This window comes from Peromyscus maniculatus, chromosome X, assembly GCF_049852395.1.
Source record: "Peromyscus maniculatus bairdii isolate BWxNUB_F1_BW_parent chromosome X, HU_Pman_BW_mat_3.1, whole genome shotgun sequence".
NCBI classification, from domain to species: Eukaryota; Metazoa; Chordata; class Mammalia; order Rodentia; family Cricetidae; genus Peromyscus; species Peromyscus maniculatus.
In genome coordinates, this window is record NC_134875.1 from 46,535,518 (window position 1) to 46,551,019 (window position 15,502).

Consider the following 15,502-nt stretch of genomic DNA (forward strand, 5'->3'; position numbering starts at 1 on the left):
TTTGGGGCTTATCTGTTAGGTAATGAAGTCTGGATAGAAATAGCCAATATAGGTCTCAGTAAATTGTTTGAATGAGAACTCACTTATTTCTGATTCCTGGGATAGGTCCAGTTTCTAGGTCTGGTCCTTTAGCATTCTTAGTGTTTAAGGATATATATATATATATATATATCTCAAAATAGAGATAATGACAATTGAATCTTGCATATTCACGATATATAAAATGTTGAATAAATCACTATAAAGGCAGAGTCCAAAGAGCTTGTAGTTTGTCTGGGGAGACAAGCTGTAGAGGCATATAAAAAATTAAGTGATGACAATGTTAATCCAAATGTATAACATCAACGGCAGTAGCTGTGACAATGCTAAAGAGCACAAGGAGAACTCTAGAATCTTGTCTTCCTTCTCACAATACACACTCTCATTTGGCTTACTTGAGTTCTTTCTTTTTTCCATCCTTCCCTCTTTCTTCTTCCTCCTCTTTTTCTCCTATGTCTTCAGATTCCTAAAGATTGCTCTTACAATCTGGTTCAAGTGACATTGATGCAATGCGAGTCTAATGCCATTCTCCTTCTTCACCAACTGTCCCTTCCACATCACTTTCAGGATGGAGTCCAGACTCCACAGCAAGGCCTGCCTGGACCGCAGCCAGGATTTCCATTCACACTATCTCCTCTTGCCTAGCTAGCCTGAAAACACCAGTTCCTTCCCACTGCTGCAATTTTGCAGCTGTCACTTGGTTTCATAAGAATGTCTCTTTTCCCTTCCTGGCCTTGCTAGCTTCTTAATTTACTTCAAAATCTCCTTGTCCCCTTTAAACTGGATTCATTCCCCCATCTGCATCCTTGTATGACTCTGCATCACAGCACTTGCCAAATATGGCAAGTAGAACATTTCCTCACAGTACTCATTGGTTTTGATCTTACCTATGCGAGAACAACTTGTTTAAAGAGCTTACCACAGTATCTGGCATGTCGAAGTATTTGACCAATATTAATGACTTCTGTTTCAGTTGCTGGCTTGTGCTGAGAAAGTTCAAGTGGATGCAAGCAGAGGGCTATTGAGCAGATATGAGAGGAAAGGGACCAATTGCTTAGAAGCCAAGTGTCCTAGAGAGCTCATGCTGAATGAAAGCAGTCCAATATTTGCTTAGCTGGTTTTTGACTTCTCTCCTTAGGGAGGATGTTCAAAGCTATTCTAAGAAGCTGTTTTAGGTAGAATTAATGAGCTGTACAAAGGGCAGCAGGATGATATGGGCAATTTTTAAGGGGCAGGGAGTGGGGGTCAGTCTGAAGAAAGGTAGAGAAATACAGTTTAAATTGGTCTGAGGCATACTTCTCCCCACTAAAGAAAAAGATGAGCAGAGACCGCTAAAACTGATAACTATATAAGAAATCAAATAAAAGGAAATGCAGGTTGGCCTGGGAGATTTCAATAGGAATCAATTTCCTTGGCTGAAATGTGTGTCTGGGAGAGAAAAATCAGACAAACGAGGACATTTCTTTCATCATGAGGATTTGTCTTCTTTGTAAGTGCCACAAGTCTGGTCTTTTCTTCCCTTCAGAGCATTGGGTTGGACTAAGATGAGTTAGTGAGCCCGGAATGTCTTAATCCTTAGCAGATCTGATTGGGTTAAAGTTAGTACCATCAGCAATAATGTGCTTACCTAAACAACTGAAAATTTCTTTTTTTCCTCTCTGCCAAGGGAGCTTGGCAGAATTCTGGAATATTCACTGGGTTCTGGGCCTCCAATCTGGGCTACTGGTGACATGCATACCCAGCTTGGAGTGTGAGTAAAGAGATGTTTTCCTAGCCTTGGCTGTCTTCTCACTGGGGGCTGTGGGGGGAGAGGTATTTGTTTGGCAGTTGTTCTTGGAGTCGTTGACTTTGCTTTCTCTTTGAAGATCATTCATCTGTGTTTGCTCAAACCTAGTGGAGAAAGTTCTCTGCTCATTTAGCTTTTGCTCCATTGAAAATCTCCTTGTGTTGTTTCCTATAGAAACCCTGAAAGTCTAAAATCTAAAGTCATCATGGGACAAATGAGAACACCGGCTTCTTCCAAAACCCCTGCTTCTGTAGCCAGAAGAGCCAGGCCCGTGTGTCACAAGTATACCACATTAGAAAATGACAAACCTTTGTTTTCCTCATCCCCACCTTACACACCAAACAGCAGCTTGGAAGAGAGGTTGTGACCAAGTATTATAAATGTAGGTGGGCCACAGAGATGGGAGGAGCAGTTAGCTTTCCTGAGCTGAATTTGCTTTGGAAAAAGAATGTCCTCAACAGGGAGAAGTCTGATACAGGGCTCAGTTCTCCCTTCTTTGTGCTCATGTACCATGGTCATGGTGTTCTCACTCTCTTTGATTTGCCTCATTTGCCCTCTTTCTTCTCTTTCTATTCTTTGATCTCTTCCAAATCCTTCTCCTCACTTTCTACTTCATTGATTTCTATGGGATGTTTAGGTGTCTCTTTGTAGGGAGTCTTTCCCTTGGTGTGAATATCAACAGCCTAGTTTGACATGGGGAACATTGTTTTTTTTTGTTTGTTTGTTTTCTTTTTTGTTTTTTTTATTAAGAGATTTTTCTATTCATTTTACATATCAACCATGGATTCCCCTGTCCTCTCTTCTCCCACCCCAGAGCCTTTCCTCAGAACCCACCCCCCATCCCCACCTCTTCCAAGGCAAGGTCTTTCCTGGGGAGTCAGCAGAGCCTGGTGCATTCAGTTGAGGCAGGTCCAGTCCCCTCCTCTCTGCACCAAGGTTGAGCAAAGTGTCTTAGCATAGGCACTAGGTTCCAAAAAGCTGGCTCCTGCACTAGGGACAGGTCCCGCTCCCACTGCCTGGGGGCCTCCTAAACAGTTCAAGCTAAACAACTGTCTTACTTATCCAGAGGGCCTAGTCCAGTATCGTGGGGGCTCCTCAGCTATTGGTTCACAGTTCATGTGTTTCCACTAGCTTGGCTAGTTGACATGGGAAACACTGTTAAAGCTACCTGAGTTGGCTGACAAATAAAATTCTCTGTTCATCTGTCTCCTTGCTTTATACTGGAGATAAGGGTGAAGAAGATATGTAAATTTTTATTGTATACTTTCTTCCACTTTTTCATTCATCTCAAGTTAAAATACAACCTCTTCCATTTTCCAGTCCTTTGGGAAAAATAGATGTCAATTTTGTTCTCTGCCATCTACCTGAAACGTTTCCTCATTCCTCTGATGCCAAGAATCCTTACAATCTGGATTTCAGTTTTTTTGTTTTGTTTTATTTTGTTTTGATTTTTGAGATAAGGTCTTACTATGTAGCTTTGGCTGGCCTGGAACTCACTTCACTGTGTAGACCAGCCTTAGCCTTGAACTCAGAGAGATCTGTCCACCTCTGCTACCCCACTGCTGGGATTAAAGGTATTTGTCACCACACTAAGATGGATTTCCTCTGTACAGAAACACAAATTGCTCCTTACATTCCTGAATTATTTACATTCTCCAAACAGCTTTGTGCCTTTTTGTCCTATTCTGGGTTTTCAATCTCCATTACAATGTTATCCTTCCTGCCAGCCTCTCCCAGACCACAGGGATATCCAGGATACCTTACCACTGAGGTTTGATCACAATCATGGGCTTCCCTATATAGTAGTCCTGCTCAGAGCTCTACGCTTAGTAACACATCAAGTCAAACTTTTATCTACCTGAAAGTTTCATCTATCTCATAGGCCTTGTCAGTTTGTAAAATATTTGTAGGTTAAGGTTTTCCTGTGCTCACCCGGCACCAAGGACCCCACAGCTGCTTATAAAATAATCACTCAGAAACTTATATTAATTAAAACTGCTCAGCCATTAGCTCAGACTTATTACTGACTAGCTCTTACACTTAAATTAACCCATAATTCTTATTTATGTTTAGCCACGAGGCTTGTACCTTTCCTCAGTTCTGCCTTCACATCTTGCTTCCTCTGTGTCTAGCTGGTGACTCCTGACTCAGCATTTCTCTTCCTAAAATTCTCCTCTCTGCTTGTCCCACCTATACTTCCTGCCTGGCTATTGGCCAATCAGCATTTTATTTATTATCCATTCAGAGCAACACATCTACAGCACTTCCCCTTTTCTTTTTTTTTCAAAAAGGAAGGTTTTAACTTTAACATAGTAAAATTACATATGATAAAACAATTATCAAACAAGAATTATATTTATAAAATCTAGTATATTTGTATTTGGCAAAATTAAAGATATCCTATCTATCCTGTATTTGTGAATCTAAGGTTTCATACCTAACTTATCCCTCATCATAACTAAGGAAATTATAATTATCTAGTTTTCAACTACATCAAAGACCTCAGAAGGATATAATATTACAATATTACATAAGTAAACAGGAAGTGCATTGTAAGCATCTTTCAAAAATCTAGAAAGACAGCGAGAGCTGACTACCTGGACAGTCATCCAAAGTTTCTCTGTAAAGTTGGGCATCTGTCTTCAGCCCACAGGCCTAGAGTCTCTCAGTCACTTTTCTCTGTGTTTTGTAGAATGTATGGCAGTTTTCTCTGCAAAGCAGGAACCTGAAGGACCATTTTGCCAAGCAAAGTTCAGTGGTCACCTTCCTATGGGTCCTGCATGTCCAGTCAATGCATCATTTTGTCATGCAGTCCAAGCAAGAACAGTTTCTTGCCCAAATGGCTATTTTTGCCAAGAAGAAGATAAACTCCATATAGAGTGTCTTCAATGCCCATCCTCCTCTCTGAAGTAAATTGGTGCTGCCAGGAGCAGACATGTCTCACTGTCCAGAAAGTCTAAATTTTTAAAGCATTTTAAATGCCATATTCTGTAGGTCTTTGAAGATTACCTACTTAATTGAATTATATCTATGTATACCTAGAAAACTTAATATGACTATAAGTTTGACTATCATGGAAGACTAATTATTAATCTGTATTTTTTAATTATCCATTACAATCTAAATGAGTTACATAAACATAATACCTCAAACATATATATATATATAGTATAACAAAATTAAGTTTAAACGTGTATCAATAAACTATAATCCATAGCAATGCAAAACATTTCTAAACAAGTTGTTGCTCTTCAAAAGTAGGTTCATTAATCTACCCTTTCATCCTATCATATCTATACTATCCCCTTTTCTTCTTTAGAAAGAGAATGCATTTATAATCAACCTGTTTGTTGTTAAGTGCTTGCAATATTCCTGATGCTGTAGCTATTTCTCCAGACTTTCAGGGACTTGAAATAGCATCAGATAATTTTCTACAAGAGAAGACACAGAAAACTCAAAAGACAGACCCTGCTTAATTTGTATTTCTGTCGCCATCACCACTCATCTCTTCTCCCTCTATGGACATCATTCTTTGAGCACGTTCTTGAGAATTTTTTTTTTTTTACATCTAAACTAGCATTCTGAATATGGCCCCTTGAAGGAGCAGACTTTCTCGCAGACTCTATCCTGTTCTGATTCCAAAGTCTGATGCCCACACCATTAATCCACAATACCCACTGTTAATCTACAGTACCCATGGCTAATCCATATTACCCACTGCTAATCTATACCACCTGCTGTTAATCCATAATACCGACTGTTATTCCACAGTATCTATTGCTAAACCACAGTACGCACTGCTAATCTATAGTACCTACTGCTAATCCACAGTACCCACTGCTAATCCACAGTTTCCATTGCTAATCCACAATACCCACTGCTAATCTATAGTACCCACTGCTAATCCACAGTACCCATTGCTAATCTATAATACCTACTGCTAATCCACAATACCCACTGCTGATCCATAGTACAAGCATTAGTTTGGGGCTAACTACTCCCAGGGGCTCATAACAACTTGGCCACTGTCAGGCACCATTCTCCTAAAGAGCATAGTATTGGAGCTTTACAAAAGATGAACAGTTTAAGTAGCATCACTGCCTTTTCTCCACCCCCCACCCCCCGCACCCCGGTTCACAGCAGACAGCGATAACTTAATGCTGAATCAAAGGAAACAGTCTCAAACTCCAATCCAAATTGATTTGCAAGTTGGAATAAAAGCAACATGTCTTGATTTAAATGTCAAGCCCACTGTTGAGTGATGATTTAATAACTTTTATGAGGGTTTCTGTCACAGCAAATTCAACACTGGAATAGAATGACTCAGAAAGGGTGTTAGAACTGATGCAGGAGCACACAGAAAGGAACAGACTTATCTTAGTGCTCATCCGGAAATTGTGCATAAAGCTAATTTGCAGTAAGAGCCTATTCTCTTCCCCTATTCTGCCACCCAAGCTTCCTCTTTGCAGACACCCATGTACGGATGTGCAGAAAACCTCTAGGTGTGATGATGACCCATTAGGGTTATTTTCTGAGGACACAGGCCTGGAACAAGTTTAGAACAGAAGTTCAGAGGCAGCACATTTGATTCAAGGGCAAGGAACAGTAAGCATCACTGTTTCTCAAGAGATTTTTAAGAACTGATCTGGTTCCAGTGTCCTATCTTTAGGGAACTACTTAATTACTTTTCCCCATCTTAATGGAGAGATTAGACCCAGTGGATTTAAAAGATATTTTCCTAAGTCTACAGTCTCCTGACTCTAAGGAAATTGGTATTTTTCCCTCAACACCTTAAGAAATTTCTTAACTTAATGTTTTCTAGCATTCCTTCTTGTGCAGTTACTTCCTAATCAAGAAGGAGCCAAGCATAGCTATTCAGAACTGAGAACTTCCCATCTTGTTGGGTTAATCCCTTAGTTATCAAGATGCCTTTTGAAGAAAATTTAAATCATAAACATCTGCTGTTTGCCAAGATGAAGGTTCTTCAGTCTTGATAACATTGATATCTTGGCTAGACCATTTTTCTCATAGGGAATGGCTTTGTGTGTTGTTAGATGCTTATGCACAGTGTGCTTGACTGTAGGTCAATGGTTATTCTCTGAAGTTGCCACATACTTTCAGTCTTTTTCATATAGCTTTAAGGTTCCCAAACTATGCTTTGAACATGAGGCATCTCAATGAGAAGGAACACTGTTCTACCTCACTTATATTTGTAAATATATATGTGTGTGTACGTACAAATATATATTTACAAATACATATGTAAATATATTTATGCTTATATACTTAAATATATCTATCTATATATATATATATGTGTGTGTGTGTATATATATTTAATTTTTCAAACTGAAGTGGGAGAAGTAAAAAGGTATTGTGTACAACTAGTTGGTAGATGCCAGAAAGGTACAGTGACTAGCAAAACTATTCTCTGAATATCACTTCTTTAAACAAAAGAATTTTTCATCCTGAAATATAAATATAAAATATAATTGAGAAAGTTTGCTCTATCTAATCATCCTTTGGTTAAAAACAAAACAAAACAAAACAAAACAAAACAAAACAAAACAAAACAAAACAAAACAAAACAAAAAACACCACCACCACCAACAAGAACAAAACCAGTCCATTGTTCCACACTGCTTGTGAGAAAGGTCAGAGCTAGCTTCTTTCCTAATGTAGATTTGGCTTATCATATTAGTTACTTTTGCCTTGCTGGACCCAAGACATGTGACAAAATAAGTTAAGGGGATAAATACTGACTTTGGCTCACAGATTCAGTCCATCATGTTGGGAAAGTAGAGTTGCTATGCCTATGACAGCTGTTGCCAAGACCTAGAAATCAGGCAGAATAGGCAGAAACTAGGTATGCTAGCCTCCAAAATTCCACTATGGATGGTAGTGGAATTTGCCAGCCAGATCTTACCTCCTGAGGACTCTACATCCTTCAAAATAGCACCATAATTTGGGGGAATACACATACCCAAGCCAGTGAGGGATATTACAGTTGTAATCCATAGCTATATGTTATTTGCAATTTTACCCTATGTCTGAATGGTAAACTACTTCTAAACACATTGTATTCCTTCTCATTCATGTAACTTTGTTCTCTCTGCCTAAAGTGCCTACTTCCCACTAGATGGAGGAGATAGAAACAGAAGGATCTCTAAATCTTTCCAAACTGACAAACTCCAGGTTCAATGGCAAGTGATTGAGGAATACACCTATATTGACTTCTGGCCTCCACGATCACTTTTGTGCCTACATACATGCCCCCCCACACACCACAAGGGATGGGGTACTGGAGCCCAAAAAGTGACATGATTGATTGCTCCTTTCCATAAAATTTAGATCACAATAATTTGTATCTCCTAACTTTTTTCTCCTGGTATGAATGAAAGGCATCTATTGAACTTTAAATCAAGCCTGGTCTTGACACCTTACGTCTGAGACTTTGAAAGTGGCCAAGTCATTTGACTTCCTGAAACTCACTTGAACAGACATAAGCATGATGACTGTGAGTATCAAGTGCAATTGTAGTATTCAACATATTGGCTGCTGTCTAGGACTGATGGTATATGCCTACAATCCAGCACTTGGGTGATAGATGAAGAGGATTGCAAGTCTGAGGCAAGACTGGTCTATATAAAGGGTTTGAAACCAGTCCAGGCAGCAAAGAGAGAGACCATGTCTTTAAAAAGTTGATACATAGTTGCTATTAGATAAGTAGTCGCTAACAAAACAGGAGTATCAACAGTACATCTAATAATAGGGTTTAGAGTTGATAGTCTAGTGGACTTCCTTAAAAGTGGTTAGAAGTGAAGAGTGGCATCCCATTGGTATTGCTACCTGTTTCTCCATCTTTCCATGTCAGACTCTTCTGTCATTGTCCAAGCACTTGTTGGAGTGCCTGACAGTGATTATTAAAGTGGAACAATGGTTCTAAAAATATATATTTTTGCTCGTTTCCTTTTAGCAATACCAGATATGCAGCTGCCCTGTTCACTCAAGCAGATAACATGTATGGTATGAAAGATCTATTTATTTTGTTTCTCTTTAGCTTCCTGTACAGCAGAAGGCTGAGACTTCAGTATTACTCAGTGGCTTAACTAGAGTGTTTGTGAGAGGAAATTCAGAATGCACTTGGGATGGCTATAGGAGGACCTTGGCATTGGCTTACCACCCAGTGGTAACTGGTTCTTCCTTTTGAAAGGCTTATTGAGGCCTTTATTAACATATATTTACCCTGTATAGCTGCTCACACTGTCCATTTGCTTCCTGATTAGGGCTTTGGAGTAAGGCCATGTTATGCATATATTCTTTTCATCTACAGAAACAAGTCTTTTTCTGGTCCCAGAGTGCATGTACCTAATAAAAATATTCCTGCTGCTCTAATGAGGGGATGACCTGATGGGAGAGTGAAGAGACAGAAGTGTGATGCCCTTTCTATACTAGATAAGGAAATGCTGAGGGGCATGAAGTTGCTTAGCAATGGGTACACCTCAGGGATGTCATCTCAGCAATGGCTCCTGCCTATTCTGCAATGTTAGTAGATTTTAATTTGAGAAGCTAGAAGAGAGGTTCACTAGGAGTATTTGGTAAATTAATTCTAGGGTCTCCTATTTAGAGCTGATCAAGCCATAAGAGGTAACCTTGTGATAGATTAAGAACAAGGCTAAGAAAACCATAAGGGAGCATAATATGAGACTGAGTATTAGAGATTTGGTCTAAATTCCTGACTCTGCCTCTCTGCACTTGAGACAATTCCTAAGCCTTATGTTTATTTCTAAGCCTTATATTCCAGTCTGGACAAATGGTTAGAACAATATATATATAATATTATGCTAGCCAAAGAAGGTTTGCCCAGCTCCAGATTTCCCTGAATTTTCAAAGCATGTGTTTGGAATGTATGAATGAATTGGGAAAAAATCCCCATCTCATATATATGGAAAAATAAGGTAAGAAATAAGAAAGAGATATTGGCAGATGACTTCAAGTAGACTGCCATATCCACACTCCACCATTTTTTTTCATGCTGAAGCTACTTTAGAGATAGGTGTATTCTTTTCTCTAAGGAGGCATCTCTATCAAAACTATGCCCTGTCAAGGCATGGAGCATTGTGGAGGGTAGTGGGGCATGTGCACAAATTAGAACAAAGATTAATGATACATGTGTATGAAAATATCATAATGCATAATAAAGCCAATTATTTTGTATGCTAGTGTCTTAGTTATGAGGTAACTTATGAAAGAAAGTATTTAATGTGGGGGAGGGCTCATGATCCCAGAGGGTTAGAGTCCATGACCATTACAGTGAGAAGCATGGGCATAGCCATGCAGGCATGGTGCTGGAGCAGTAGCTGAAAACTTGCACCTGATCCTCAGGTATGAGTCATGGGAGTTAATTGAAAATGACACTGGCTTTTGAAACCTCAAAGCCTAACCCCCAGTGATAAACATCCTCCAACAAGCTCACACTTCCTAATCCTTCTCAAACAGTTCCACCAACTGCAGACCAAACATTCAAATCTATGAGCATATGGGGGCCATGTCATTCAAACCACCATAGCTAATTTCAAATAGCAGTTTAGAAAAGTGTTTAAAAATCCTTTCTCCAGGTAGCCTCACTGGTGATGTGAGTAGCAGGCCAGTCATCCTTGTTCCACATATAGCATCTTCCTATGAGTGAGTACATACCATATTTTTGTCTTTCTGAGTCTGGGTCACCTCACTCAGGATGATTTTTTCTAGATCGATCCATTTGTCTGCAAACCGTATGATGTCATTGTTTTTCTCTGCTGAGTAGTATTCCATTGTGTATATGTGCCACAATTTATTTATCCATTCTTCAGTTGAAGGGCATCTAGGTTGTTTCCAGGTTTTGGCTATTACAAACAATGCTGATATGAACATAGCTGAGCAAGTGCTCTTGTGGTATGATTGAGCATTTCTTGGGTATATGCCCAAAAGTGGTATAGCTGGATCTTGGGGGAGATTGATTCCCAATTTTCTAAGAAAGCGCCATATTGATTTCCAAAGTGGTTGTACAAGCTTGCATTCCCACCAGCAGTGGAGGAGAGTTCCCCTAGTTCCACAACCTCTCCAGCATAAAGTGTCTTCAGTGTTTTTGATCTTAGCCACTCTGACAGGCGTAAGGTATTAAAGACACGGAGAAATGGATGAGATCTACATGAACAGCCTGGTCATGAGTGAGAACAATGAAGGGCGACGGTCGAGGGAAAGAAAGTGGGAGATCCTAGCTGGATCAAGAAAAGAGAGGGAGAACAAGGAATAGGAGACCATGGTAAATGAAGACCACATGAGAAGGAGAGGAAGCAGAGAGCTAGGGAGGCCCACGGAGATCCACAAAGATACCCCCACAAAAGACTGCTGGCAATGGTCGAGAGACGGCAGGAACTGACCTACTCTGGTGATGGGATGGCCAGACACCCTGTTAGTTGTGTCATAAACCCCATCCAAGGAAGCTCTGAGGAATCTGGATGCAGACATCCACGGCTGGGCCCCTGGTGGAGCACTGGGAGTCTAATTAGTGAGAAAGAAGAGGGTTTATATGAGCGAGAATTGTTGAAGCCAAGGTTGGATAAAGCACAGGGACAAATAACCAAATGAATGGAAGCACAGGATCTATGAACCAAAGGCTGAGGGGCCCCCAACTGGATCAGGCCCCCTGAACGGGTGAGACAGTCATTTGGCTTGATATGTTTGGGAGGCAGCTGTGTGTTGGTGCCGGGTCCTGGGCTCGTTGCATGAGTTGGCTGTTTGAATCCTGGGACCTATGCAGGGACGCTTGGCTTGGTCTGGGAGAGGGGGACTGGACCTGGCTGGACTGAGTCTACCAGGTCGATCCCGGTCCTCGGGGGAGACCTTGATCTGGAGGAGGTGGGAATGGGGGGTGGGGTGGGGGGAGGGGGAGGGGGGCGAGAGTGGGAGAACAGGGGAATCTGTGGCTATTATGTTGAACTAAATGATGTTAATGATGTTGTAAAATAAATTTACTAAAAAAAAAAATCCTTTCTCATCTCTCTGATAGCATTCGTAATCTGACTTTCATTATTATTTTGGTTTGGGCCACGGGAGTTTAGGAAGAGTTCCATGACTCCCTAGGTCTATTGGCAAGGTACTACCCCTTGGAATGAGTGACATTAGGCACATGTCAGGATAGGAGATAAGGGAATGGCTATTCAAGAACAAAAGAAAGGAATGGTGGTAGTATGATACCCTCTTGTGGGGGAATTTGAGTTAGGTAGGTCAGAAAAATTCGTAGGAAGTAATTAATGAGATCTTATGAATTACAGAACATTGACCAAACAGAGAATGTGATGGGAAGTGTATGTATACATATAGATACACATGAAGGAAGCATTTTATGCAGATGGAACACAATGTGCACAGATTTTATAGTAAAAAGGCCATGGGACATTCAAGACATCAATAGAATATTACTTTGAGTTTTCAACATCCCTGGAAAATTTAGATGAGCATGTTTTGTGTTGATGTGTGAAAGCGAAAGTGCATCCAGCTTCAAAACACTGTTAGAGTAGATCTGACATAGCAGAATTATACTCACTATGGTAACAACACTGGAATTATCAGCAAAAAAATGATCAAAGACCCCTTTACTATGAAGGGAGGAACTGGCTGATTGCAAACAATGTGAAACGCAAAGTTTCCTCCCAATATTTTCTCCAATAGAAGTAGTCATGTATGAGATGCTCAGATGGATTCATAGATCTTTATTGGTTGGAATAACTTGGGCCTCCTGCAATGAATAAAAGGCTTCTAGTAGGTGGCAAGTCCTGAACAGTATTCTGTGTAAGATATGAATCAGTGAACAGGAGGATAGAAGGTGGCATTTTAAGGAAGAGATGGTATGAGCAATGCCTTAGTTAGGGTTTCTATTGCTAGGATGGAACATCATGACCAAAAAGCAATTTGGGGAAGAAAGGGTTTGTTTGGTTTATATTTCCATACCACTGTTCATCACAGAAGGAAGTCAGAACAGGAACTCAAATAGGGCAGGAGATGATGCAGAGGCCATGGAGGGGTGCTGCTTACTGGTTTACTTCCCTTGGCTTGCTCAGCCTGCTTTCTTATAGAACCCAGTGCCACCAGCCCAGGGATGGCACCATCCACCAAGGGCTGGGCCCTCTGCCATTGATCACTAATTGAGAAAATGTCTTACAGCTGGATCTCATGGAGGTATTTCGTCAGCTGACTCTCCTTCCTCTCTAATGACTCGAGCTTGTGGCAAGTTGACAGAAAACCAGCCAGTACAAGCAATGACTTGGTAGTGTAAAGGCTATTGAGGTGGGAAATTTGGTAAAAATTAGAAGGCATGAATGGAAAAGCAAAGCATCATAACTTGAACCCATCTGAAACTCTTTCCATGACACATCAGCAATTTTGATGTGAAACTTAAGGTTTACTGGGTACCATGGGAATAAAAATAATTGGTATTTGTTCAAATGTAGACTTGAAAATACAAGTTGTTATAAACATCAGTATTTGAATCTTTGACTAGCTTTCTGCAAGACTGTAGGATACAGAAAGATCACTGCCTATTTCTCTCCTCAGGACCATACCACAAATTTGTATAAATAGGCACCTACTGCCATTTCTAGAGTCCTACTTGCTCAAGTGCTTTATCTTAGCAGTTAGTCATTCTAATAACTCATTAAATGATAGCTTTCTTAAAAGCATAGATCTGTCAAACAAGGTGACCTACTTTTATAAAATGGCAGGAGGTGGGGTGGATGTGTTTAAGCATGTGACATTTTTTTCTTATCTTTCAAATGGAAACTACTCCATTTTAAACTTAACTTTGATTACAATGTATACTTTCCAATAAGTACTAAAAGGTTAAGTTAAAATAGAGACATATGATAAGAAGGAAGGGACTTGATTTTGTCTGCCTCATCACCTAATGATTCAGGATGAGGATCTTTTAGAGAAGCATATGTATGGTAATATATCTCTTTGGTTAAAAACGTAGTGCTTGTGAAACATCATTAGGCATGGTCCATAGTCCAACTCTACTACTGTCTAGCTGTGTAAGTGTTCACAGCATGTGCCTTGTCTGCCACATCATTTATAACAAGAGTATCTGGGTCATGGGATTGCTGTGATGATCAATGAGGTATATGTGTAAAAAAACTTAGTATAATGTTTGATATTCTATTCGCTTTCTCCTGTCATCACTGCAATCGGTGTTGCTACAATGTCACCACCTGCACCAGTCCCAGCTTCCTACTCTAATAAGATATATAGTTTTATAAGGTCTTGCTAAATCATGGACCAGCAAACAACAAAGGAGGAAACAGGAAACTTCGTTTACATCACTATTTTCTGTCCTTCCTTTAACCATCATATCCCCAAGATGTGTAAAGAACATACTTTTATAAGGGGAAAAACTCCTGGGGCCTCACTCCTAGACAAAGAACTACAGGAACTAAAGGATGTTGAGAGTAGGGGAGAAATAATCTTCTCCCATGGAGGAATCCCTTAGCTAGTTATCCAATTCCAAGTGGTTACCCCTGAAATCATGCGCGCGCATGCGCGCACACACATACACACACTCACTCACACAAACACACACACTTACACACACATACACATACACACACATACACACAAGCACACACACACACACGCACACGCACACGCACACGCACATACATCAGTAGAAATTAGGGAAGAGGCCAGGAAGAAGGGGGTGAGTAGAGCAGCTTGGGAGAAAGGAAAGGTAATAGGTAATAGATGGAAATTGTGTGATTATATTTTAATTAAAAATATACTTTCAGAGATTATGTTTACAGTTTATTACCCAAAAGGATATCTATAAGAAGACAAGTCAACGTTTATGCCTCTTTCTCTGTTTCCACAGGAACCTGTAGACTTGGCTGGGCCTATTACTGTGCTGGGGGCGGAGCCGCTGCAGCCATGTTGATCTGTACCTGGCTCTCTTGCTTTGCTGGAAGAAATCCCAAGCCAGTCATGTTGGTGGAGAGCATCATGAGGAATACCAATTCTTATGCCATGGAGCTTGATAACTGCCTCAAACCTTAAGCTTTGAAAGAAGATTTACTGAAGAGGGTGGGAAGGGGAGGGAAACAAGCCCTGGAAAGAGGTACTAAGCCAAAGCAGCTACCTACTAGTAGTGTAGCTTAGTGCTTGCATGCTTTGGAACCACTTGCCATTCATTTTCACATTCCCATAGAACTCTTAAGTCCATGCTAATCTATACAATCTAGCACAATGTTTCTCTCACTCATTTGACAAGAGTTTCCACTGACCACACAAGTTCCATTGAGGCCATTTATGCAAAACAAGATCCTTACTTGAAAAGAAACTCCTCAGAGTTCTATAATTCTTCCTTCCTACTTACTTTAAACCTTAGATACTGTTCAGGAGCAGTTGTACAGGGAGGCACTAGGAGATGGACTAAGCTGGTTCCCATCCATTCATTTGCATGGTTCTCCCTGCAATATTTGTTGTTACCCACAAACATATCTCGAGTATCACTATGCAAAACTTTTGTGACTTTCTCAGGCCTCTGCTTTGTCCTGTTTTTCTCTCTCCTCATGCATGGGAAAGCTTGGTGGAAGGGTAACTTCAGAGGGGAAAACATTAATCATACTTGCTTGCATATAGTCTGGG

The 15,502-nt window shown here is 40.3% G+C and overlaps 1 protein-coding gene across 1 annotated transcript in view; it reads left to right on the forward strand.

Moving 5' to 3' along the window:
* Lhfpl1 (LHFPL tetraspan subfamily member 1) overlaps positions 1 to 14,911 on the forward strand; it is a 39,827-nt gene extending 24,916 nt beyond the window's left edge. Inside the window, exon 3 of the mRNA XM_042269494.2 lies at positions 14,730 to 14,911. Within this exon, the coding sequence (XP_042125428.1) occupies positions 14,730 to 14,911 (182 nt within the window). The remainder of the gene's footprint in view (positions 1 to 14,729) is intronic.
* The last annotated feature ends 591 nt before the right edge of the window (positions 14,912 to 15,502 follow it).